Below are 25534 nucleotides of genomic sequence, written 5' to 3' on the forward strand. Positions count from 1 at the left end.
TAGCCAGGTGTATATGTGCCCAGTATATGTAGCCAGGGGTATATGTGCCCACTATATGTAGCCAGGTGTATAGTGGCCCCCAGTATATGTAGCCAGGTGTTTAGTGGCCACTAGTATATGTAGCCAGGCGTATAGTGGCCCCCAGTATATGTAGCCAGGTTTATAGTGGCCCCCAGTATATGTAGCCAGGTGTATAGTGGCCCCCAGTATATGTAGCCAGGTGTATAGTGGCCCCCAGTATATGTAGCCAGGTGTATAGTGGCCCCCAGTATATGTAGCCAGGTGTTTAGTGGCCCCCAGTATATGTAGCCAGGTGTTTAGTGGCCCCCAGTATATGTAGCCAGGTGTTTAGTGGCCCCCAGTATATGTAGCCAGGTGTTTAGTGGCCCCCACTATATGTAGCCAGGGGTATATGTGCCCACTATATGTAGCCAGGTGTATGATGGCCCCCAGTATATGCAGCCAGGTGTTTAGTGGCCCCCAGTATATGTAGCCAGGTGTATAGTGGCCCCCAGTATATGTAGCCAGGTGTTTAGTGGCCCCCAGTATATGTAGCCAGGTGTTTAGTGGCTCCCAGTATATGTAGCCAGGTGTTTAGTGGCCGTAGTATATGTAGCCAGGTGTTTAGTGGCCGCCAGTATATGTAGCCAGGTGTTTAGTGGCCCCCAGTATATGTAGCCAGGTGTATAGTGGCCCCCAGTATATGTAGCCAGGTGTATAGTGGCCCCCAGTATATGTAGCCAGGTGTATAGTCGCCCCCAGTATATGTAGCCAGGTGTATAGTGGCCCCCAGTATATGTAGCCAGGTGTTTAGTGGCCCCCAGTATATGTAGCCAGGTATATAGTGGCCCCCAGTACATGAAGCCAGGTGTATAGTTGCCCCCAGTATATGTAGCCAGGTGTTTAGTGGCCCCCAGTATATGTAGCCAGGTGTATAGTCGCCCTCAGTATATGTAGCCAGGTGTATAGTCGCCCCCAGTATATGTAGCCAGGTGTTTAGTGGCCCCAGTATATGTCTTCACTAGACCAGAGCAGCGGCACGCACAGCGTCCACCCGGAACACTGGAGGAGGTAAGTCCCGCCCACCGATGCCGCTGCCAGTCACCGCTACCAGCCACCGCCGCATCTTCAAGGAGGGGAGAGCCAGGGAGAGGAGCCCCAAGGTGAGGGATGGGGGGGGGGAACGTCCGCCCTTCCCCACGCTGCGCACAATGCTCCTCTCTGCTGCGCTGCTCCCCTCCAGGGTGCTAGGGGGGACGGCGTTCACTGTCCAAAAAAAGTAAGTGGACGCCGTCCCCCCGCGTTCACACAGGACTCGACCCCTGCTCCGGGAAGTGTTGCTTCCCGGCAGACATGAACGTTAGCTTTAGACCTGCAAAAATCAGGTCTAAACACACTAACGCACGTCGTCACCGCCAGGGCCGGATTTGGGGAAAGGCACCCAAAGCTGGTGCCTAGGGCGCCAGAGTCCACTAGAAGGTGAGGGGCGGGTGGTGACAGGTTGACTTCACCTGTCACCAGCCCTGAAATGCGCTCCCCATGTCCGCAGCCTCCACTTTACCCCTGCTACGCAGCGCTTCCTGTTACAGCGCTATACTATTTCCTGTTAGGGGCGGGCAGCCGCATACCTTAGCTCAGCACAGCCGGCAGCCGCCCCTTCCCGGAGAGTAGGAGCCGGTGCGGATGTCAGTTGTCCTCATCCTCTCTTCCCCCTCCGTCCCCTCGCAGAGTTGCAGCAGAGTCACTCACCGAACTTTCAGCGCTGAAGATTCCTCTGCCTCACGGTCAGTGTCAGCCTCTGCAGTGCATCCCTCTCTCCTTCTGGTGATTCCCATCATGTGACTCCCCGGTAAAGTGTCGGTGAGTCACATGTGAGAGACGCTGACTGGATTGAGAGATGCACTGCAGAGGCTGACAGCGGGACAGAGGAATCTAATCTTCAGCGCTGAAAGTTCAGTGAGAGACTCTGCTACCATTCTGTGAGTGACAGAGGGAGGAAGAGAGGATGAGGACATCCGCACTGGGCTGGCTCCTGCTCGGATGGGGGGGGGGGGTGGGGGGATCAGAGGTGATGGGGACAGCATCGGGCTTCCTTCCTACACGGAGGGGGAGGGGGTTACAGGTGGATTGCATTTGACTGCTTATAGTAAGGGAGGGGGGACAGCTTCTGGCCACCTATACTAAGGGGGGTAAGGGTGGGACATCATCTGGCTACCTATACTGAGGTTGGGGGGGGTGGGTATAAGGGGGAACAGCATCTGGCTACCTGTACTGGGGGGGGAGGGGCAGACACAGCATTTGACTACCTATAGTAAAGGAGTGTCTGTACTGAGGGGGTGGGGGCAGCATCAGGCTACCTATGCAAAAATGGGGGGGGGGGAGGTGACAGAATCTGGCTGCCAATACTGGGGGGTGGGGGGGATACATAATTTGGCTGCCTATACTAAGGGGGGCTGGGGGAGCAAGGGGGACAGCATCTGGCTGCTTATACTAAGGGGGGCTGGGGGAGCAAGGGGGACAGCATCTGGCTGCCTATACTATAGGGGGGCTGGGGGAGCAAGGGGGACAGCATCTGGCTGCCTATACTAAGGGGGAGCAAGGGGGACAGCATCTGGCTGCTTATACTAAGGGGGGCTGGGGGAGCAAGGGGGACAGCATCTGGCTGCCTATACTAAGGGGGAGCAAGGGGGACAGCATCTGGCTGCTTATACTAAGGGGGGCTGGGGGAGCAAGGGGGACAGCATCTGGCTGCCTATACTATAGGGGGGCTGGGGGAGCAAGGGGGACAGCATCTGGCTGCCTATACTAAGGGGGAGCAAGGGGGACAGCATCTGGCTGCTTATACTAAGGGGGGCTGGGGGAGCAAGGGGGACAGCATCTGGCTGCCTATACTAAGGGGGAGCAAGGGGGACAGCATCTGGCTGCCTATACTATAGGGGGGGTGGGGGAGCAAGGGGGACAGCATCTGGCTGGCTATACTAAGGGGGAGCAAGGGGGACAGCATCTGGCTGCCTATACTATAGGGAGGCTGGGGGAGCAAGGGGGACAGCATCTGGCTGCTGATACTATGGGGGGCAAGAGGGACAGCATCTGGCTGCCTATACTATAGGGGGGCTGGGGGAGCAAGGGGGACAGCATCTGGCTGCTTATACTATAGGGGGGCTGGGGGAGCAAGGGGGACAGCATCTGGCTGCTTATACTATAGGGGGGCTGGGGGAGCAAGGGGGACAGCATCTGGCTGCTTATACTATAGGGGGGCTGGGGGAGCAAGAGGGACAGCATCTGGCTGCTTATACTATGGGGGGCAAGAGGGACAGCATCTGGCTGCCTATACTATAGGGGGGCTGGGGGAGCAAGGGGGACAGCATCTGGCTGCTTATACTATAGGGGGGCTGGGGGAGCAAGGGGGACAGCATCTGGCTGCTTATACTATAGGGGGGCTGGGGGAGCAAGGGGGACAGCATCTGGCTGCTTATACTATGGGGGGCTGGGGGGGCAAGAGGGACAGCATCTGGCTGCCTATACTAAGGGGGAGAAAGGGGGACAGCATCTGGCTGCCTATACTATAGGGGGGCTGGGGGAGCAAGGGGGACAGCATCTGGCTGCCTATACTAAGGGGGGCTGGGGGAGCATGGGGGACAGCATCTGGCTGCCTATACTAAGGGGGGCTGGGGGAGCACGGGGGACAGCATCTGGCTGCCTATACTAAAGGCGTGGACAAAATCCAGCTACCTATACTGAGGGGTCATGAACATATTAAGCCCCCCATTGCTGCCTGGGACCTTATATTTTCTCGTGCCTGCGATCCCATGTACAAATGCAACTGTACTGGGCATGCACAAGTATGGTCCTCACATTCCCGTTAGCACAAAAACAGACCTGCAGGAAAGGCTTTGTATTACTGGGCATGTGCGGATGATACTTGCATAAACCCAGTATGGTTGTACACCGACAGGAGTGCAGCCGCAAGGAAGAAAAGGGTCCCAGGCAGCAGTGAGGGGTCTGAATATGCTCAGAGGGTCCCAGTGCAGAAACAGTGGACACCAGAACAATTTAAAGGACAACTGTAAAGAAAGGGATGCGGAGGCTGTCATATTTATTTCCTTTTAAACAATACCAGTTGCCTGGCAGCCCTGCTGATCTATTTGGCTGCAGTAGTGTCTGAATCACACCAGAAACAAGCATGCAGCCAATCTTACACAGATCTGACAAGAATGTCAGAAACACCTAATGTGCTGCATGCTTGTTCAGGGGCTATGGCTAAAGGTATTAGAGGCAGAGGATCAGCAGGATAGCCAGGCAACTGGTATTGTATAAAAGGAAATAAATATGGCAGCCTCCCTATCCCTCTAGTTACAGTTGTCCTTTAAGGTATTTTTTGTGTAATGTTCACTTTAAGACTTTTTGCTTGGGGAAAGTGTGTGTAAGTTTGGAGGTGAGATGTTGGTGGTGAAGGGGGGGGGGGGGGGGGGGCGCAGCGGCTGGTGACAGTGGGCCTTGGGCGGTAAAAGGTACAAATCCGGCCCTGGTCACCGCTGCATCTGGGGAGACCTCCAGAGCTCCCTGTCGGGCCGCCATACATCTCTGAAGCCACCACATAGCCATTTTCAATTGGTCCAGACAGTGGACCAATTTGCGAACCCCGGCAGGAGATTCAAAGATGCTTTTCCAGGGCTCTATGATAGAGAGAGAGAGTAATTACAGTGACACATACACTGTAATTACAGGACGGGACTTGCGGCAAGAGGCGACAGATGTTCAGGGAGGTAAATTGCTCTGGGGTGCCTTTGCAGCTACGTGGCGGGCTTTAGAGATGTACGGTGGCCCGAAGGAGACCCCCAGATGCAGTGGCAGAAGATAGAGATGGATGTTCGGCGGGTGTGCGCATGTGTGGGGAGTGAGGCCCTGGTGCTGAAGGACAACACCACAGGGTAAAACCTTGCTCCCCATCGCCTGTAACATGGAAGCATTCCTCAGGCTGTCGCCTGAGTAATACTCCCTAACGATCGGCTCCCTATCACCTTGAATAGCATCAGGCCCATTGTGTGAGTTAACTGTCTATAAAACAGCACCCAACCTACGCCTAACCAGAGCAGTTTCTAGACTACGCCCATGCTTTCAAGCACTGCACTCACTCCTTTTTTTTGGGGGGGGAGGGGGGGGAGGGTTGTCTGTAAATAATCAGCACCAGGTATCAAATAGGTAGGCCACCTGCTCAGGCTGAGTAATCACTGTCACATTATTCTTAATCTAAATATGTCACAATTGTCTGTACAAAAATCTAAGAGTCAAAAACTGGACCTGACATAAAGGCATGTTACATATGGATTATTATATCGATTATATGGATTATTATATGGATTTTAACACTGGCAGTGATCCTGTAGAATTTGTAATCCTGATTCCTGAACAATATGTATTATTTCATGCACGTTATGTCAACTATAAGCAACTGAAGCGAGAGGGATATGGAGGCTGCCATATTTATTACCATCTAAGCACTACCAGTTGCCTGGCTCTCCTGCTGATCCTCTGCCTCTAATACTTTTAGCCATAGCCCCTGAACAAGCATGCAGCAAATCAGGTGTTTCTGACATTAACCCATTCGCGTTCCGTCGTTTTCACTTGAGAAATGTCCACCTCCCATTCATTAGCCTATAACTTTATCACTACTTATCACAATTAACTGATCTATATCTTGTTTTTTCCACCACCAATTAGGCTTTCTTTGGGGGGTACATTTTGCTAAGAGCCACTTTACTGTAAATGCATTTTAACAGGAAGAATAAGAAAAAAACGGAAAAAAAATATTATTTCTCAGTTTTCAGTCATTATAGTTTTAAAATAATACATGCCTCCATAATTAAAACTCATGTATTGTATTTACCCATATGTCCCGGTTATTACACCGTTAAAATTATGTCCCTATCACAATGTATGGCGACAATATTTCATTTGGAAATAAAGGTGCATTTTTCTGTTTTGCATCTATCACTATTTACAAGTTTAAAATAAAAAAAATATAGAAATATTTCACCTTTACATTGATATTTAAAAAGTTTAGACCCTTAGATAAATATTTACATGTTTTTTTTTTTATTGTAATGTTTTTTGTTTTTTTATATTAAACATTTTATTTGGGTAGTTTTGGGAGGATGGGATGGAAACTATAGGTTTATAATGTAAATGTGTGTTGATTTTAATTTTTTTTTACTTTTAGTTGTAGTATTACTTTTTGGCCAAAAGATGGCGGCCATGAGTTTGTTTACATGACGTCACTCTAAGCGTAACACACGCTTAGAGCGTCACATGGGGGAGGTAACAGCCAGAAAAGGCGCAGCTTCCGAGAGAAGCTGTCGCTTTTTCAGCTGGATAGAGGAATCAGTGATCGGGCACCATAGCCCGATTCACTGATTGCCTGGCTAACGAACCGCGCGCCGGGAGCGCGCGTGCACGCGCGCGATCGGCCACGGGAGCGAGCGGTAGCGCGCATGGTTCCTGGACGTAGTTTCTACGTCCAGGAACCAAAATAGGTTAATGTCAGATCTGACAAGACTAGCTGCATGCTTGTTTCTGGTGTTACTCAGACTCTACTGCAGTGAGATAGACCAGCAGGGCTGCCAGGCAATTGGTATTGATTAAAAGGAAATAAATATGGCAGCCTCCATATACCTCTTACTTCAGTTCCCCTTTAATTCTAAACACTTACTAGCAAATGTGCACCAATTATCTGAACAAAGGTAATACGGAGTAGAGAGAACACCTTTTTAATAAGAGAAATTGCAGTGCATTATTTTACATTCATGAATATATTAATATACACTAAGTTATCAAATAGATTTTTTTCTTCATAAGAGCATTATTTTTCCCATAATGCCTTCCTGTCATTGAAAGGTAAGAGAGAAAAAGTGTGAAAGTGCTATCAAAGAAAAAAGTGGAGGTTTGAATAAATGAAGTGTTTGGGTGTTGAAAAGCATAAATGTGTGAGGAATAAAATAAATATTTCTTGATATATACAGTATACACGGTGTGAGTTGTAAAGCTGGGGATAAGTGTTGGGAGTAAGGCGCAAGCTTACAGCCAGATATGGAATGGCCTCTCCGATGGCACATTTATCATCACACTATTCTTTCCCACTACATTTATCAAGGGACAAATTAAATAAACTACATTTTTGTAAACTATTGAAAAATACAAATTCTCAGATTTAACTTTTTTAATACCACAAAAAAGTTTTTTTTTTTTTTAATCAGTAAGATGGTGGAAAGCTCTAAATTCCGAAGGCACTATGAGTAAGAAAAAAAGAAGTATGAAAAAAATTCCAGTAAGGTAGGGTCATTTTAGTGTGTGTGTGTGTGGGGGGGGGGGTCACGAGCGAACCATGAAAAGGAGCAATCAATCGGCTTTCTGATTGTGATACACGGTACAATCCAGATTGTGTGTCTAGGAAGAGCAGAGGGCAAAGCATGGGGTCTGCTCTATTGAAGCGGTTGCCAGCTGCTATTCTGGGATGACAATGTTTTTTCTTTAATTACCTAGCAGTTAGGTGGGAACGCTAGCATAAGAAGAATCTACCTTTAGCAGGCACCTCACCCATAGGTGTTTACACCAGACATGTGGTAGTACACTGCAGCTAGCAAGCTTTCAGCTCAACATGGGGGCAGGCAGAGCGGAAGCAATATAATATACTTTCTTATTTTTGCCTTTTTAAGAGATACCATACTTATGATAGGTATTTAAAAGTATATTGTCTGATCACTAATAACGTGACAGTCATTTTCATCCTACTTGTACAGGGCTGAGGTAAGCCACCATCCCGTTATCCCACTTCTCAGGAAAGTGAATATTACACACTATTCATATCTGGTATTAATTTGTTCCATATTCTTTGGGGATTGTGAATTTGCTATTATTATTTGTGTGCAGTGAATGTGGCCCGATATATAAAAAAATGTCATATATTTGGTATTCCCTCCGACATAAAGGAATGTCCAAGCCCAGGAGCTGGCTCTGAGTTCTGGCCTCAAGAGCAGGGTCCTACATAAGCAAAGGATGAAATCTGATAGGAGTTCTCCATTTAACACCATGTATGGATTTAAGCTAATAAGAGAACCCACGGCTAGCTCCCCTGAATTCTGAAACAAAGGAACTTTGAATTTCCTGGACTTCCACACAAAAGACATTTTTCTTCCAAGATCTCTAAGTATTCATTCTCTTTGTGTTGACCCTTTTTTTAATTGTGTCTACTGTCTCTATAATTGTTACTTTTAATAATTTTCTGTATATATTAATTATATTGCATTTACAATAAAAGACTAAAAGTCATTTTTTTCGGCTACATACCTGCTTTAAGAATCCTAGCCTTTCCGAAGATGCACTACCTGAAGTATTGTTTTTGTTTTTAGTCAGACCAGAGTGTTATAACAGTTTCATTTGCAGGTTTAGAATAGTCAGAGCAGGTCCTCTGTGCTTCTACAATGGTGGGGGCAGCCTTGTACCTGAAATATTGTGTAGTAAAGTGTTTGTGTTACTTCCAAGTTCCTTTCTCTCCTGTCTAATATTGCAACATGACCTCTACAGTACTTGAATATTTCTTTAAAGAGGAGCTGTTAGGTATTAGGTCTCAGAGAAAATAAACACATATATCAGTAGCTAAATATAGGCTGTACTTACATTACATATGCATTTCACTGTCCACGTTTGGATTTCACAGAATTTTTATATAGTATATGCAGAGAATGATGCTCCTGACAGCTCATGGCAGGCCCCATGTTTGGCTGTCTCCTATGAAGCCAATTGTGTCGTCATGTCCTCCCTGCTTCCTGATCACAGAAAAGCTCGTACTGAATAACACTAGTTTGCAGTGAATATTAATTAGCCATGTGGCTAGGAACAATAGCGGACTTCTGCAGTGTACTCTGCCAGGAGATTTATCAGTGCTGTGCGCTGGACTGAGTTACATGCTATTGTTACTTGACCCTGTAACTTCTCATTAGCAGCCGAGGTGAGGGCCCCAGAATGCTTTGCAGTATGGTTTGCGGCTTGCGTCCTCTTAAGAGCTTGGGTCTAACAGCTTTGCTGATAAGCACACATCAAATGAAAGAGAGATTTTTATCTTCACTATTGCCTTTTTGGCTTCCGTCTAAACTGTTTAACACAGGAGAATAGAGGTTTAAATTAGCTTCTGCAGCCTGACAGTTACTCTTTAAAGAGGTCTGTTCATGCTGGTCTGTTCTTGCCATTCCCCCAGTCCCCATAATCACTCCTTCAAAAATTTGACTCTTGGCTAAAGTCAAATTTTCTGACAGTAAGAGGCAGAGTTGCTGCAATGTCCTTTCCTGTCACCCTCCCATTTCTTCAATATGGGGGTTGAATGGAAAGAGGGAATGGGAGTGTGATAGGAGAAAACATTATAAGCCTGTCTCTTTACTTTCTAAACATTTGACTTTAGACAGTAGTCTGAAATTTCAATGAGTAATTATGGGGACTTTCAATGAGTTATTATGGGGACTCGACCACTGTATACTGGAGTATACTGGACCCAAGGCAAAGCTACCTAAGGTCATTAGGTAGCTTTGCCTTGGGTCCAGTATACTTTAAACTTTTTTACGCCCTACACAAGTTATTTAGAAGAAAATAACTCAGTGCAGCCCACCGGTAACGTGTATACACATTATACTGATGAAGACATTAATCAAGGTTGAACGGGCTGTTTCGGTTTATCGCCTCAGGGCCATAGCAATAGGCCATCTAAGTTATGTACCTTAGGTGTCACCTATTGAGGAGTTGCTGCTTCCTGAATATTGTGCAGAAGTACAGCAGCAAAAAAGTGAATAGGTGCAGACTAGAGACTCTTCTTCCTCTCTGCATATACCATATATACCATATAGCAGCTTGAATGCAAAATTCATACTGTCAGGTCATATTATTAGCACAACAAATGGCACCTTGCTATTTATAAAGATGCAATGAACAAATTGATATAGCTGAATCCTTCTGCCAAATCACAACAGTGCACAACTGTATTCTTAGATTATTCTCTCGCCATTCCATAAGGAGGTCTATTACAATGGTTCAGTGGCTGAACCAATGCAATTTTGAGTAAGGAATGTGTCTTCAGAGTTCCATATTGTTATTACTGTTTTTTTCTACTTTTCCCTGACAAAGCTAATATTTTAGAGGCCAAGTGTGTTTTCTCCAGGTTGTTTATGTGTGGATCATTTGTCTCTGGGGAATTGTGTGCACTTGGTGTAATTATTTGATTTTTAATCACAAGACATGATCTGACACTGCACAAGTAACTGTGATGTAGTGTATTAGACACCAATCACTCCATAGCAACTGTCTGTGTACTTTGGGCTTTATAACAGATCTTTGTGAGTAATCATTATTCAGCTGGAGACAATTAGAGAATTTAAACACTTCCTTTTTCTCTTAATATGCCTCTTGAGTAGTTTTATGCACTGAATGTAACCACTTGATCACAGTGCAAACAGAGGGCATTCATCCACAAGCCAGCTATTACATAAGCATATTACTCTGCTGCTATAACACTTCTCATTTTTGTGTCAGTTCTCTGCTACTAAACGTTATTCAAATGAAGATATTTCAGTTGAGTTAACTGGTACTTTGGAAGAAGAACACTTCATTTGATTTAATTATCTGTAGTAAAAGCGACCCCTCACTACCCTCCAACTACCGTCCTATCTCCCTCCTCCCCTTTGCCTCAAAACTCCTTGAGCGTCTGGTTCACAAACGCCTGACCCAGTTCCTCAATGCCAACTCACTGCTAGACCCACTGCAATCTGGATTTCGGCCTGCCCACTCAACCGAAACTGCTCTCACCAAAGTGGTCAATGACCTTGCCTTAGCTAAAGCTGAAGGTGAATACTCCATTCTCCTCCTTCTTGACCTTTCAGCAGCTTTTGACACAGTAGATCATCCCCTACTCCTCCAGTCCCTCCAGTCCATGGGCATTCACGATCTTGCCCTGTCCTGGCTTTCATCCTACCTCTCCAACCGCTCCTTCACGACCGCCTTCAATGAGTCCTCATCCACCCCCAACCACCTCTCGGTGGGAGTCCCCCAAGGTTCGGTCCTTGGCCCCTTACTGTTCACCCTATACACATCCTCTATTGGCAAGGTTATCTCCTCCATGGGTTTTAACTATCATCTGTATGCAGATGACACCCAGATCTACCTCCACACCCCTGACATATCCACCACTACCATGGACAAGGTCCCCTCCTGTCTATCAGCCATCTACTCCTGGATGTCTGCTAGGTTCCTGAAACTAAACCTAGACAAAACGGAAATTATGATCTTCCCACCCCGGACATCCATAAACCTCCCAGATGTGCATGTCACTGTTAACCACACTACCATTCACCCTACCTCTCAAGCCCGCTGTCTGGGTGTCACCCTGGACTCCGCACTCTCCTTCACTCCCCACATCCAAAACCTCACAAAGTCCTGCAACTTCCACCTTCGTAACATCTGTAAGATTCGCCCTTTCCTGACCTCTGCCACCACCAAACTCCTCATCCATGCCCTCATAATTTCCCGCCTTGACTACTGCAATGCCCTGCTGTCTAGTCTCCCTATGACCCGAACAGCCCCACTGCAGTCCATCATGAATGCCACAGCCAGAATTATCCACTGCTCCCACCGCTCTACCATGGCGGATCCCCTCCTTGAATCCCTCCACTGGCTTCCTATCCAGTCCAGAATCAGATTCAAGATACTGTGTCTGACCTACAAATCTGTACAAAAAACATGTCCAACCTACATTTCCGATCTTACTCAGAGGTACACACCTAGCCGCTCACTCCGGTCTTCCAATGAACTTCGCCTAGCCGCCCCCCGCATCGCCCAGTCCCATGCACGCCTCCAGGACTTCTCAAGAGCTGCTCCAACACTATGGAACTCCCTACCTCCACCCATTAGGGCAGCCCCCTCCTTCAACATCTTCAAGAAAGCCCTAAAAACTCACCTTTTCACTCTGGCCTACTACCCCTCACAAGTGCTCTAAACCCACAGCTGAACTCTGGTCTCCTACCTCTCGTGTCCCTACCTCTCCCTTTAGATTGTAAGCCTTTGGGCAGGGTCCTCCTCCTTTTGTGTCCAACCTGATCATGCACCTCCATTACTGTGAACCCATGCTAGGCATCTGAGTGAACCTAACTTGCCTAATCTCCATGCTCCATCCAGTGACTGACTAAGCATTACCTTGTACTCATACTGTGCTGCATGATCTGATCTTTCTTGTATTCAGGTATTGTCATTTTGCTGTATGTCACCCCTAAATATTGTATGTATCCCTATTTATTGTCTAGCGCTGCGTAATATGTTGGCGCTTTATAAATACAATAAATAAATAAATATTTTACAAGTCCACACATATGCAGATAAAACATCCCACAAGTAACCAAACTTCAGCACTGTCCACCTGCTTCTAATTCTGGGCATGCTATTAGTCTCCACCACTACTGAACGTAGGAGCAGGACCAGAAGTCGCAGGGGTCACAGTTGTAAACAGTCCATTCTCCTCCTGAAGTGAAATAAAGAGTCAGCAGAGCAAGCCGACTCCTCTCTCCACCCTTACTGTCATTGTCTCTTCGCCAATGCATTCAACACCTAGTATCTGAGGGGCCCTACCTAATACTGGTATCTGAGGGGCAACATTAATACCTGTGGGGTCCTACCAAACTATCTGAGTGGAACAAAAGTTACCTTACGCAGCTACCCAATACTTGTATCTGGAGGACACACTTAGCTACTTATTACTACTATCTGATGAGCATTCCTAGCTACGTAATACTTCTATTTGGGAGAGCTACTTTATTTACTATCTGGGGGTCATGAGGCTCACTTGGCTGCCAAATATTGCCCTCTGGGGGTCACACATAACTACCTAAAACAGATATCTAGGAGCACACTGATTACCTGATATTGATATCTGGGGACACACATGTCTGGTTGATATTGTAATCCTTTGGATGTATAACATGATTTAATATGAATATGAGCGATAATTGTGAAGTTAGAAGTTGATTACCAGGCTGCATAATGATTGCAGTGTATTTAAGCACGTCGTCCCGGCGTCTCCGTAGCCCCTGATGAGTTGCTATGCGACGAAATGTGTAGGGCGGAGCTACGGAGTGACGTGACTTACGCATGACGTCACCTGGAACCAGCTTGCAGCCAACACTACACACGGCTGTGTGAAAGTTTTTGGCGTCTGCACTCGGCCTTAAACCAGCGGATAAAGCATCTTGTCTGTGTGGTAAATGTAATACGCTTGCTAGCGGTGATTGCATAATTATTATAGGGCCTGTCTAGTGCAGCTTTTGACTAAGCGCTATATATATTTTTCTGTAAGCCAAACTCTGAACGTGTATGTATATACGCTTGATCTGTCATTATTGATGGACATATAAAGCCAAAGCCATACTGGTGACTTATGCAAGTTGTTTTTAACAATTTCAAAATTATTAAAGATATTTTTACGCGATGAGGAGGTTTTCCTCTCATTTTTTCTTAAAGAGCACCCACTCCCATTAACTATAAGAGACGCAATACAGCAGAGGACTCGTGAGATGCTGGAGACCCTGAGCTTCTATTTTGGCTGACCAGAGGAGCCACAGCACAGTGGAGGCTGCCAGACAGGCTGTGGATGGCCAATACCCCAGAGGCGATAACGGGCCGGGTCGGGCCTCATCTTTTGGTGAGTCTCTCTATAAAGGGGGGGAGTGAGTAACCACCCTCTATATGTCGAGATGGAAATCCAGAGATTATGAATATGAACATTATGTGCATGTGATGCTAAACCTGCACTATGTTGAATTTTCTACACTGGACACATATGCAATAGGAAGTGAACTGCATTTATTAACCTCTTGAGGACCATGGGCTTAAACCCCCCTAGTGACCAGGCTATTTTGTTAAAAATTGGTCGCTGCAGCTTTAAGGCCAAGCTGCAGGGCCGCACAACACCGCACATAAGTGATTCCCCCCTCCTTTTGTCCCCACCAACAGAGCTCTCTATTGGTGGGGTCTGATCGCCCCTGCAGTGTTTGTTTGTTTTTATATAAATAGTTTTATTTTTTTTTTGTTTTTTTATTAAAAGTGTGTATTTTTTCATTTTTTTTCCCCTCCGTCCCTCCCACCCCCCAGGCAGCCAATAACGGCGATCGGCTGTCATAGGCTTCAGCCTATGAGAGCCGATCGCTCTCTTGTCCCCCAGGGGGACAGCCGTGTCACACGGCTGTCCCAAGTACAGCGCTGCTGTAGATCGCAGCGCTGTACAGTACAATTAAGCGGCGGTTTCGCCGTTACAGTCTCCCGAGCGGTGATCGCCGCTCGGAGACTGAAGGCGGAGCGGAGCTCCGCCCACCAAGCAGGAGATGCGCTTGCAGCCTGAGCGCGAACTCCTGCAAATGTAAGCCCCAGGACTTTACGCCAATCGGTGTTAGGCGGTCCTGGGGCTGCCGCCGCGACCACGCCCATTGGCGTGACGCAGTCGGCAACTGGTTAACGTTCTGTTATAATTTGATAACATTTGCACTGGGTATCACTGTGAGCGTTGGATCTTATTGTTTTATATATCTGGCCTCTCTGCCGTGGCAGTCAGGTGACACAGGGGAGAGGGGAGGGTGTATTACTGGGATTTGATAAAATGCAAGCTTAAAAGCCAATTGAGTGCCTTTTTCGTATTTACTATATTGATATTGTGTGTGGCGTGGTGACCCGCAGAGGGATTGCTCACGGGCTACTTAGACTTGACCAGGTCTAATTCTACAGGAACTCGCTGCAGATTGCTTGTGGTGGACACAGGGGAGAGATCAAATTACAACTTGTGATTAGACACAGATGAGGAGGAATTATACCAGCTACAGTGAGATGGGGAGTTATGTTATGTGACTGCATGGAGAGATAGATTGGGGCAGCAGGGAATTGCTGAATGAGATAGGGAGCTACTGTATATTCTGTGACTGCTAGGAGAGATGGGAGCTGCAAGGAATTGTTGAATGAGATGGGGAGTTATGCTCTGTGACCGCTAGTAGAGATTGGGGCTGTAGGGACTTTCAGAATGAGATGGAGAGCTGCTAGGAGAGATGGGAGCTGCAGGCAATTGCTGAGTTAGATGGGGAGCTATGCCCTGTGGCTGCTAGGAGAGATGGGAGCTGCAGGCAATTGCTGAGTTAGATGGGGAGCTATGCTTTGTGACTTCTAGGAGAAAAGGGAGCTGCAGGTAATTGTGTGAAATTTTGATTATTTTTTATTATACATTGAAATTTTGAGGGCTAGTGCTTCAGTGTCTAAATTAAGCCCATCTTCACTGAAAATCCCCAAGTGCCGACTACTGTAGTTAAATGCCAACACTCAAAAATAACACCTGTATTGCAACCTACCAGCATGCCAATACTTAAACAACGTGATAGCCAGTGCCTGCGGTAAAGGACAAGGTACTATGATCACTCTGCCCACCAGTTTGCAAATCCAATTCCAGGTTGTAAGCTTGTAAGGTTGTGCAGTTAGCTATATGGAGGATATAATACTGCCAGTGCTTTTGCAACAGTGATCTATCCAGTGGAAATGTCTGCATTTCTTACACTATAGCAGGCTTCCTGAGTATAACCACCGGTTGCTATTCAAGAACAACAAACAATGATGTTTCATATCATTTTTGTTTAGTTGCCTGAAGATGTTGTAGAGAGTAGAGTTATTGACATAGCACTAAGGTATGTTGATTATTGGTAGCCAGAGGTTAGAAGGAAAGCAACGAAAAACTTGTGTGTAATAAAAAAGCAAAGATGTCACCTTGTCAACAAAGGCTCGTATAGTCAAAGTAATGTTTTTCCCAGTAGTAACATACGGTCGTGAGAGTTGGACCATAAGGAAGGCTGAGCGCCAAAGAATTGACACCTTTGAATTGAGGTGCTGGAGACTTTTGAAAGTCCCTTGAACTGCAAGAAGACATAATCAGTCGATCCTTAAAGAAATTAAACCTGACTGTTCATTGGAAGAGCAATGCTAAAGCTGAAATAGTTTGGACACACAGGGCCATCTGCAATTCGAGATGATAAAAAGCTCAAACAGTGCAATTATCTTATCACCTCAAATCGCTCAGGATTCACTGGCAAATTTAATTGCCAGCTTTACCTGAGCGATGTTGAAGCGTTAAAGACCATAACTCAGTAGAGGATAGAGGGGCCTGTGGTCCAAGGGGTTGCAAAGAGTCAGACAGGACTTAAAGAGAACCAGAGACGAAGCACCCCCATGTATTTTACCATATATATCAATGGGAACATGACAGTAAACACCTACCCTGCTCTTTGTTTCATTCTTCTCTGCTAAATCTGCCTGTTATCAGCCCTAATAAGAATCCCCGACTGAGCATTCAGTCTAGCTTTCAAGGAATGATTATAGCTGAGTCAGTCCTCAGTGATGTCTTTTCAAGCCCAAGTCTGCCCCCTTGTGGCTTATACAGTATAAATGTTTTTGTATTGTGGAATGAGTCATCACAGTTTCAATTAATCCCTATGGGGAAATATGCTTTGATATAAGAGTGCTTTGGATTACAAGCATGTTTCTGAAATGAATTATACTCACAAACCAAGGTTCCGCTATGTATAAAGTACTAAAATAGTTCCTAGAAAATAGTAAACTGCCATTTTAAAATTCAGGTTTGCAAATACAGCATTTGTTATCAGTAGTAATTCTTATGAGGACAATTCTTTGTGATTGCAGTTCAAATAACTTTCCTTATAAGTCAGGATCAGTGTATTTTTTTAAACTTTGATTACTGGATGATTATAAACTGTAGTTGTTGTGCAAATAGAAAAATAAGAAAACTTACCATTCCATGATTTAGCCAAGGTGGGATGAAATTATCCAAGAGCTTCGGATAAACCAGTTCCCTGTCGTATATATAAAGAGCCCAGAACATTGTCACTACAAACTGAAAGGAAATGGAGAAAATGATTAAAAGATCATAAACATAGTTCTACGGTGCAATGAAAATATTGAAATAAGACCAATTAGTATATTAAATAAAAAATACACAACACTGTAGACATATTCTTTTTTTGAACATATACAGTGGAAACAATATCAGTTTGCAAAGAAATAGAACATCTCATTAGTAAAAAGCTTTCCTGGAATTTTCCAAGGTGACTATGCACAGGCAGAACCTGCAAGGCCAGCCTCACAGGAGCATTCAGGGAAAATTATATTATCAGTATCTAACATGTAATCTATACATGGAGAGAGAGAGAGAGAGAGAGAGAGAAAGAGAGAGAGAGAGAGAGAGTGAGAGAGAGACTTTGGACAACAAAACAGGTGGATTCAACTTGTATAAATGAGAAAACTAGGTGCCTGGCACCCAATCGTTTCATTATGCAATGCAAGGTTTGGGCATGAGTATTGGCAGCTGCATGCCAAGCAAACTTAATTGGTGCTGCATGAAAGTATTATTGACACCTACAGAATATTGACTAAGTAAAACAAAAGGATGAAGTTGTCACTGGTTATGCAAACCAAAAATAATTGTCGGCTAGAAATATCAGGTAGGGTTAGCCATTGATTAGGAGGGCTAGGGTTTGGGATAGAGAAGGAAACATTTGTTTTACTTAATAGCGTTATAAGGCTAAAACCTCAAGAAGGAGTTAACGTTAAGGGAAAGGTTATTATTAATAATCTGAGGGAGTTTAGTGTTAAAAGGGAGTTTAAAGAGAAACTCCGACCAAGAATTGAACTTTATCCCAATCAGTAGCTGATACCCCCTTTTACATGAGAAATCTATTCCTTTTCACAAACGGATCATCAGGGGGCGCTGTATGGCTGATATTGTGGTGAAACCCCTCCCACAAAGAAACTCTGAGTATGTACTCCTGGCAGTTTCCTGTCTGTGAACCTTGCTGCATTGTGGGAAATAGCTGTTTACAGCTGTTTCCAACTTCCAAAAAAACATGCAGCAGCTACATCACCTGCCAACAGTAAAAATGTCACCATGTAATAAATGTCAGAATGTAAATCAGGGATTTAAAAGATTTTACAATGGGCAAACACTGACTAAATCATTTATACATAATTATTGTAAAAATGAATCACTTTTTTATTACATTATTTTCACTGGAGTAGCTCTTTAAGGGTTGGCACCGAAAGATTTTACCCACAAGAATAGTGATGAGCTCAGATTTTGCATAGTAGCAATCAGCGGCATGACAACCTAGCGCCCCACCACCCCCAGCCACTAAGAACCATTATTGTAAAGCCTCCAGCAGCATAGGTGAGACCTGGTGCACAGCAGGTAACTGTACACCGCTTCATGAGCTACTCTGCAAGGTGACGGGTGGGGGGAGGGGAGAACAAACTGTCCGACCATAGGCTGATGGCTATGACAGCTGATCGCTGTGATTGGCTGGCGGGGGAGGGATTAAAAAATAAATAAAGGGAAAATTTATTGAAAAATAAAGGACAAATAATAAAAAAAAAACAACAACAAACATGCCGGCAAGGATCAGAGCCCACCAACAGAAAGCATATATTAGTGGTTTCTGTGAACGTAATTTCAACTAAATTGCAAAAATTATGTGATATCCAGATTACTTACAAAGTTGTAATTACAAGAAAATTTACGAAAGTAAGATTACATATTATGATTGCCTGTTGTTGTTTGCAGACCAGGATGGCCATTGGCCACATGATTGCTAACTTGTCACTTAATAGTTACAGAAAGAAGAGTTTATGTCTGCATTAAATATCCATATAGTTTGTATATCCTCCTACTGTTTGCATATGTTTCATTTTTTTCTGCTTTCCAACTACAATCCAGAAACATTATAATAAGCTTCTCAGTAGACTGGACTTTGGTGTGTTTATATATAACTTTGTTATGGTTGGACATTTAATAATCTCTGGCTCCAAATGTGAAACTCCAATCAAAAATGTTATAGTCAAGTCAATTTTATTTAAGTAACTGCTCAGTGTTAATTAAAAAAGAAATATATATACAGTAGGATGCGAAAGTTTGAACAACTTTGTCAATCATCATGATTTTCCTGTATAAATGGTTGGTTGTTATGATAAAAAATGCCAGTTAAATATATCATATAGGAGACACACACAGTGATATTTGAGAAGTGAAATTAAGTTTATTGGATTTACAGAATGTGCGCAATAACGGTTAAATAAAATTAGGCAAGTGCATAAATTTGGGCACCGTTGTTATTTTATTGATTCCAAAACCCTTAGAACTAATTATTGGAACTCAAATTGGCTTGGTAAGCTCAGTGACCCCTGACCTACATACACAGGTGAATGCAATTATGAGAAATAGTATTTAAGGGGGTCATTTGTAACCTTCCCTCCTCTTTTAATTTTCTCTGAAGAGTAGCAACATGGGGGTCTCAAAACAACTCTCAAATGATCTGAAGACAAAGATTGTTCACCATCATGGTTTAGGGGAAGGATACAGAAAGCTGTCTCAGATATTTCAGCTTTCTGTTTCCACAGTTAGGAACATATTGAGGAAATGGAAGACCACAGGCTCAGTTCAAGTTAAGGCTCGTGGCAGCCCAAGAAACATCTCGGATAAACAGAAGCGACGAATGGTGAGAACAATCAACCCACAGACCAGTACCAAAGACCTACAACATCATCTTTCTGCACATGGAGTCACCGTGCATCGTTCAACCATTGGGCGCACTTTACACAAGGAGATGCTGTATGAGAGAGTGATGCAGAGGAAGCCTTTTCTTCACCCACAACACAAACCAAGCCACTTGAAGTATGCTAAAGCTCATTTGGACAAGCCAGCTTCATTTTGGAATAAGGTGCTGTGGACTGATGAAACTAAAATGGAGTTATTTGGGCATAACAATGGACGTTATGCATGGAGTAAAAAGAACACAGCATTCCAAGAAAAACACCTGCTACCTACAGTAAAATATGGTGGTGGTTCCATCATGCTGTGGGGCTGTGTGGCCAGTGCATGGACTGGGAATCTTGTCAAAGTTGAGGGACGCATAGATTCCCCTCAGTATCAGCAGATTCTGGAGACCAATGTCCAGGAATCAGTGACAAAGCTGAAGCTGCGCCGAGGCTGGATCTTTCAGCAAGACAACGACCCTAAACACTGCTCAAAATCCACTAAGGCATTCATGCAGAGGAACAAGTACAACATTCTGGAATGGCCATCTCAGTCCCCAGACCTGAATTTAGTTGAAAATCTGTGGTGTGAGTTAAAGAGAGCTGTCCATGCTCGGAAGCCATCAAACCTGAATGAACTGGAGATGTTTTGTAAAGAGGAATGGTCCAAAATACCTTCAACCAGAATCCAGACTCTCATTGGAACCTACAGGAAGCATTTAGAGGCTGTCATTTCTGTAAAAGGAGGATTTACTAAATATTGATTTCATTTCTTTTTTGTGGTGCCCAAATTCATGCACCTGCTTAATTTTGTTTAAACAAGTATTGCACACTTTCTGTAAATCCAACAAACTTCATTTGACTTCTCAAATATTACTGTGTGTGTCTCCTATATGATATATTTGACTGACATTTTTTATTATAATGACCAACGATTTATACAGGAAAATCATGACGATTAACAAAGTTGCCCAAACTTTCGCATCCCACTGTATATATACATTTGACTTACATATCAGTTGCGTGATAATAACAGTCCTAAAGCAAAATGTAATCCTTAGTTTCCAGTTCCTTAGCAAGGCACACGGCCGGTGCTCCCCCTGTGCTCGTAACTCGTTAAATTGCATCACTCTTCCTGCAAGTGGCAACTTTACCAGCTTTTACTGCAGCAGGCTAAAGAGTGATGGTAAGGTATTGCCTGATGCTCTTGCTGGAGCAAGGAACCTCAGCTCTTCGGATCACCTGATGTAAATTTCATCAATCTGTCATTTGGGCGCCTGATGCGAGTTTTAGCCAATTGGCTACTACATAGGATTTAATAGTTGTAGCTGATCATAGTCGATCAGCTACAACTATCAATAGTTTGGACGCCCACGTTTAAATTAGTGGTAGGTACTTTAAGGGGGGGTAATTAAGGCATTAGGTGGGGGTAAGGTTAGGCACCTCCGGGCTGGGGGGGGGGGGGTTAAGCATAGGCATTAGGTGGAGGCGTTAAGGTTAGGCACTTAAAAGTGAGGGTTAAGGTTAGGATAGGTGCTGGGTAGGCAGATATTTTACAGTTATCGTCTTAACCCGGCACCCATCTGATGCGGTGCTGTGGTAACACATACTCTGAGCTCTTTGCCCTATTTTTGTTGTTGGAGCATGACCTTTGGCTCCTATGAAATATCTACCCTGCTTCCAGCTGTACAATGCTGAAATGTGCTGATTGCAATGGGCAACAAGAATAGATACTTCTCACACATAAGGCCCTCGCCTGGAGTTTTATCTCACTCACAGGAAAAGCTGAAAAAGTGAAGACCGGTGGCCATTAATCCTGTCACTCATATCAAATAACTAGAGATGGACACAGGGACATGGCTGGCCAAAGGAAGAAGAATAATGAGGCAGGAAGGGGAGGGCCCAATTCTCCACTCAGGCCTGAGTCTCTCCTCAGACACAACCAAAAAAGGATATTTCAGAACATATAAAAATACACTGAAGACTGACATGAAGCAGTGCTAAGATGTCAAACTGATTAACTGTAACCACTTAACGACCGCCTAACGCCCATAGGTGTCAGCGGGTCGTTAGTGGTATAGCATGGAAATGGCTGCTCGAACGAGCGGCCTTTCCATGCCAGTTCACGGAGGGTGTCTCCGTGAACAGCCGGAGAGCCGCCGATCGCGGCTCGCCGGCAAAATGTAAACACACGGGGAAGAAATCCCCGCTGTTTACATCGCACGGCGCTGCTGCGCAGCAGCGCCGTGACGTACATCGGCGATCCCCGGCCTCTGATTGGCCGGGGATCACCGGCATCTGATAGGCAGAAGCCTATCCTATCATCCGTCCTGCGCCGCTTAGAGGGTAAGGGAGAGGGAGGGAAAGCCGGGGAGGGTGGAAAGCGCTCCGGAAAGTACGGGTAGCCGGCGGCGATCAGACCCCCCCCAGCAGGACATCCCCCTAGTGGGGAAAAAAGAGGGAGGTCTGATCGCCCTGGCTATTTCCTGATCGGTGCTGCGGGCTGGAGAGTCCACGCAGCACCGATCAGAAGAAAATCCCCTGGTCCTTAAGTGGTTAATGCAGAAAAAAAAATACAAATAGACACAATGCGATATATTTCACCACTAGCATCATGTTAACATTACAAAGGTTATTTTACTTAAGTGTAAAACTCAATTTTTAGGCTTCAATATGATATAGGCTGTTGTGACTATGGCAGTAAATAATCACATTTATGAAATTCCCATGTATGTGGTGATGAGAGTCTGTGATACAACTCATTGGCTTTTATTACATCAGGTTACAACACCCCTGCTGGCTTCTCGGGTAATCAAAGCCTAATAAGAGCTATCAGCTATGACTTGCTGAGAATGTTTGGCAACCATACAAAGGAACAAACATTGCAGCCTTGTTGTAGATCCCTAGCAGCTAAAAGCGCGAGAACACCAAAACTAGGTTTGTATTAAAAAGGTGGACCATTGATATGTGTTTTGGACACTTAAAGGGATACTGTAGGGGGTCGGGGGAAAATTAGCTGAACTTACCCTGGGCTTCTAATGGTCCCCCGCAAACATCCTGTGCCCGCGCGGCCGCTCACCGATGCTCCGGCCCCGCCTCCGGTTCACTTCTGGAATTTCTGACTTTAAAGTCAGAAAACCACTGCGCCTGCGTTGCCGTGTCCTCGATCCCGCTGATGTCATCAAGAGCGCACAGCGCAGGCCCAGTATGGTCTGTGTCTGCGCAGTACACTCCTGGTGACATCAGTGGGAGCGAGGACACGGCAACGCAGGCGCAGTGGTTTTCTGACTTTAAAGTCAGAAATTCCAGAAGTGAACCGGAGGCGGGGCCGGAGCATTGGGGAGTGGCTGCGCCAACACAGGATGTCTGCAGGTGACCATTAGAAGCCTCGGGTAAGTTCAGCTCATTTTCCCCCGACCCCCCTACAGTATCCCTTTAAGTCAACAGAATCTAGAGGGGAAAGCACATCTCTGTGCTTTCATCTCTGCACATCAGCCCCAAACTGTAGATTGCACAGAAATTATGTAACACACATGTTCGGACCCCTAAATCCTTAACATAAAGTATATGACTAATGACTGATGGCGGCGAAAGCATTTGTAGCCTTTCCTGTTTATTTGTTCACATTGGACCTGATTTACCAAGGCTGAAGAGTCTGCGTGATTCAGCAAACCTGAACTGGCATTATTAATATTATCTGTTATCATATGGTAAAAGTTTGCACAGATTGCCTGTGTCATATTAGATCATAGTGAGGTTTGCTAAAAGGTGAGTGAAATAACAATCATTCATTTGTAACCATGTGCAGCACCTGCAGTGCCTTTTTTTTTTAAACAGACATGGGACTACTTGGATACATTACAAAAATATGTACTTTGCATGGCTGTAATTGCATGACTTCTATTTCCTTCCTTTTCCCAATCCTCACTATAATCTGATATAACACAGAAAAACATTACAAATATTTGCCACCAAATAACAGGCAATTTTAAAAGAAATCAGTTCACAGGCTTTATAAATTAAGGTCATACAGTACAAACCGCAAAACTATTCTAATATATCATTCAGATTGGGAATTGTTAAATTACATGCAAGTCATCATAACAGTTAAAAATATGCAAAGATCATATGATAAGTGGACTACATACATTTATGCTTCAGGCTACATAACTAAATGCCTTTTATTTACACCAATTTGTAGAAATAGGCAAGGCCCTTCTTCTGGATATAGACACAGCTGATGGCCGTGCGCCAGCATTAGTCCGCATTAGTCCGCATGATTTCCTAAAAGCATTGCCATGAGCAACATTTCAACAGTGTCCGTAAGATATAGCAAGCATTTGCATTTCATTTCATAAGTAAGTTAATTACAGTGATTAATACGAGAGGCAGGAATTATTTGTATTCATAACAAAAAAATGCAACATTTTAAAACTCAGTTGTGTTTAAACACACATACATTTATATTACATTATTGATTTCTTGTGTATTTATATTAAATTATTGATTTCTTTTAGTGGATCTATTAGTACTATATAACACAAGCAGTAATACATACAACAATGTAGACATAATCATTGAGCTTGATGCAAGAGAGCCAGGGCCGGATTTGTACTTTTTACCGCCCAAGGCCAATGTCACCAGCCGCCCACTTTCAGTATAGTTAGCGAGATGACCCCTCCCCCTTCCCTCCAGTATAGAGAGCCAGATGACCCCACCCTTCTTTCCCTCTAGTATAGGTAGCCTGATGACCCCTTCTCCTCCCCCTCCAGTATAGATAGCCAGATTACTCCCTTAATCCCTCCCTTTCCCACTCCCACCTTTCAGTACAGCTTGCCTCCACACCGCAGCAGCCATCAGTGTCACTCACTTCTCTGCTCATCTCCAGGGCAGAAGTTTCCTCTTCCCCTCCGTCTCCAATGCTGCCAAAGTCCGTAGCCGCCTGCCACAATGCCAACGTGCACAGAGAGCATGGCGGCCACTGCACAGATGGCTGGCAGCAGAGTACTCACGGTCAGGCGCCCACCTGATCTCCCTGCATTGCAGCATTTGCAAGCTTGCAAATGCTGCACCAGTTTAGTCTCCTGCCCTAGGCCATGGCGTAGGCCTAAATCGGGCCCTGAAGAGAGCACTCTGTGTCTGTTTATGAGCAAATGTGGAGGACCTATAACTAGCTAAAATGGCTTTCCTGAAAAGGTGTGTTCTTAAGGAAGAACTATGGTGAAAAAAGCTGACCATATACGGGTCAATAATTGCAAATATTTTGTCAGTCCACATTTAGAAATTGATCTGGTAGTAGAGATTGTTATATAACATTGTCCCACTCAATCTCAATTAGATTTCAGGAGAAATCTGACTAACAAGCAATCAAACCACAAGCATTATGCTGCTTACTGCAATGCAACTTAAAGCAGCCATCCACCCCCAATATTTTAACAAAAATGTATTCTTACACCTGACCACTCTTTTTATTGTTACACTACATCAACAAGGTCTTTCATAGGCAAGGATTTCAAAGTAGACTGTGGTTTCAAAATGTGTTTATGCTTGTTCTAAATGTGTGGTTCAAGCTCTGTTGAAGAAGAAATGGGCAGCCTTCAAGTCTGTAGACTCAGTGGTTGACTAAGGAAACTAAGGCCTCTTTGAGATGGGTAGCTGAAGGTGGTGAATTCACCACCTGCCAGCTGCTCTTGTGCACCGGCCAGGCACTTGTTAGCACTCAGTACTCACAGTGGACCTATCGAGTCATAGCTGAGTACTTAGAAGTGAAATGTCATGGTTTTCTGCTGTGGAGGGACACCATCACATGTCAAAAGCCGGCATGCATAGTTTTACAAATGCTGTCATTTGGCTGCATTTAAACTGTACTCAAATATGCTCA

The 25534-nt window shown here is 44.8% G+C and overlaps 1 protein-coding gene across 2 annotated transcripts in view; it reads right to left on the reverse strand.

The window, feature by feature from the left end:
- AIG1 (androgen induced 1) overlaps nt 1-25534 on the reverse strand; it is a 294614-nt gene that overhangs the window by 186938 nt on the left and 82142 nt on the right. Inside the window, exons 3-4 of one of the 2 annotated variants that reach the window (XR_011031186.1) lie at nt 16862-16963; nt 8344-8498 (exon numbers count right to left, since the gene is read on the reverse strand). Coding sequence is in view for 1 of the 2 variants with exons in the window: in XM_068279509.1 (XP_068135610.1) it covers nt 16862-16963 (102 nt within the window). In the remaining variant the exon portion in view is untranslated. The remainder of the gene's footprint in view (nt 1-8343; nt 8499-16861; nt 16964-25534) is intronic. The other variant, XM_068279509.1, reaches the window with a different exon arrangement.

Source organism: Hyperolius riggenbachi, chromosome 4, assembly GCF_040937935.1.
Source record: "Hyperolius riggenbachi isolate aHypRig1 chromosome 4, aHypRig1.pri, whole genome shotgun sequence".
NCBI classification, from domain to species: Eukaryota; Metazoa; Chordata; class Amphibia; order Anura; family Hyperoliidae; genus Hyperolius; species Hyperolius riggenbachi.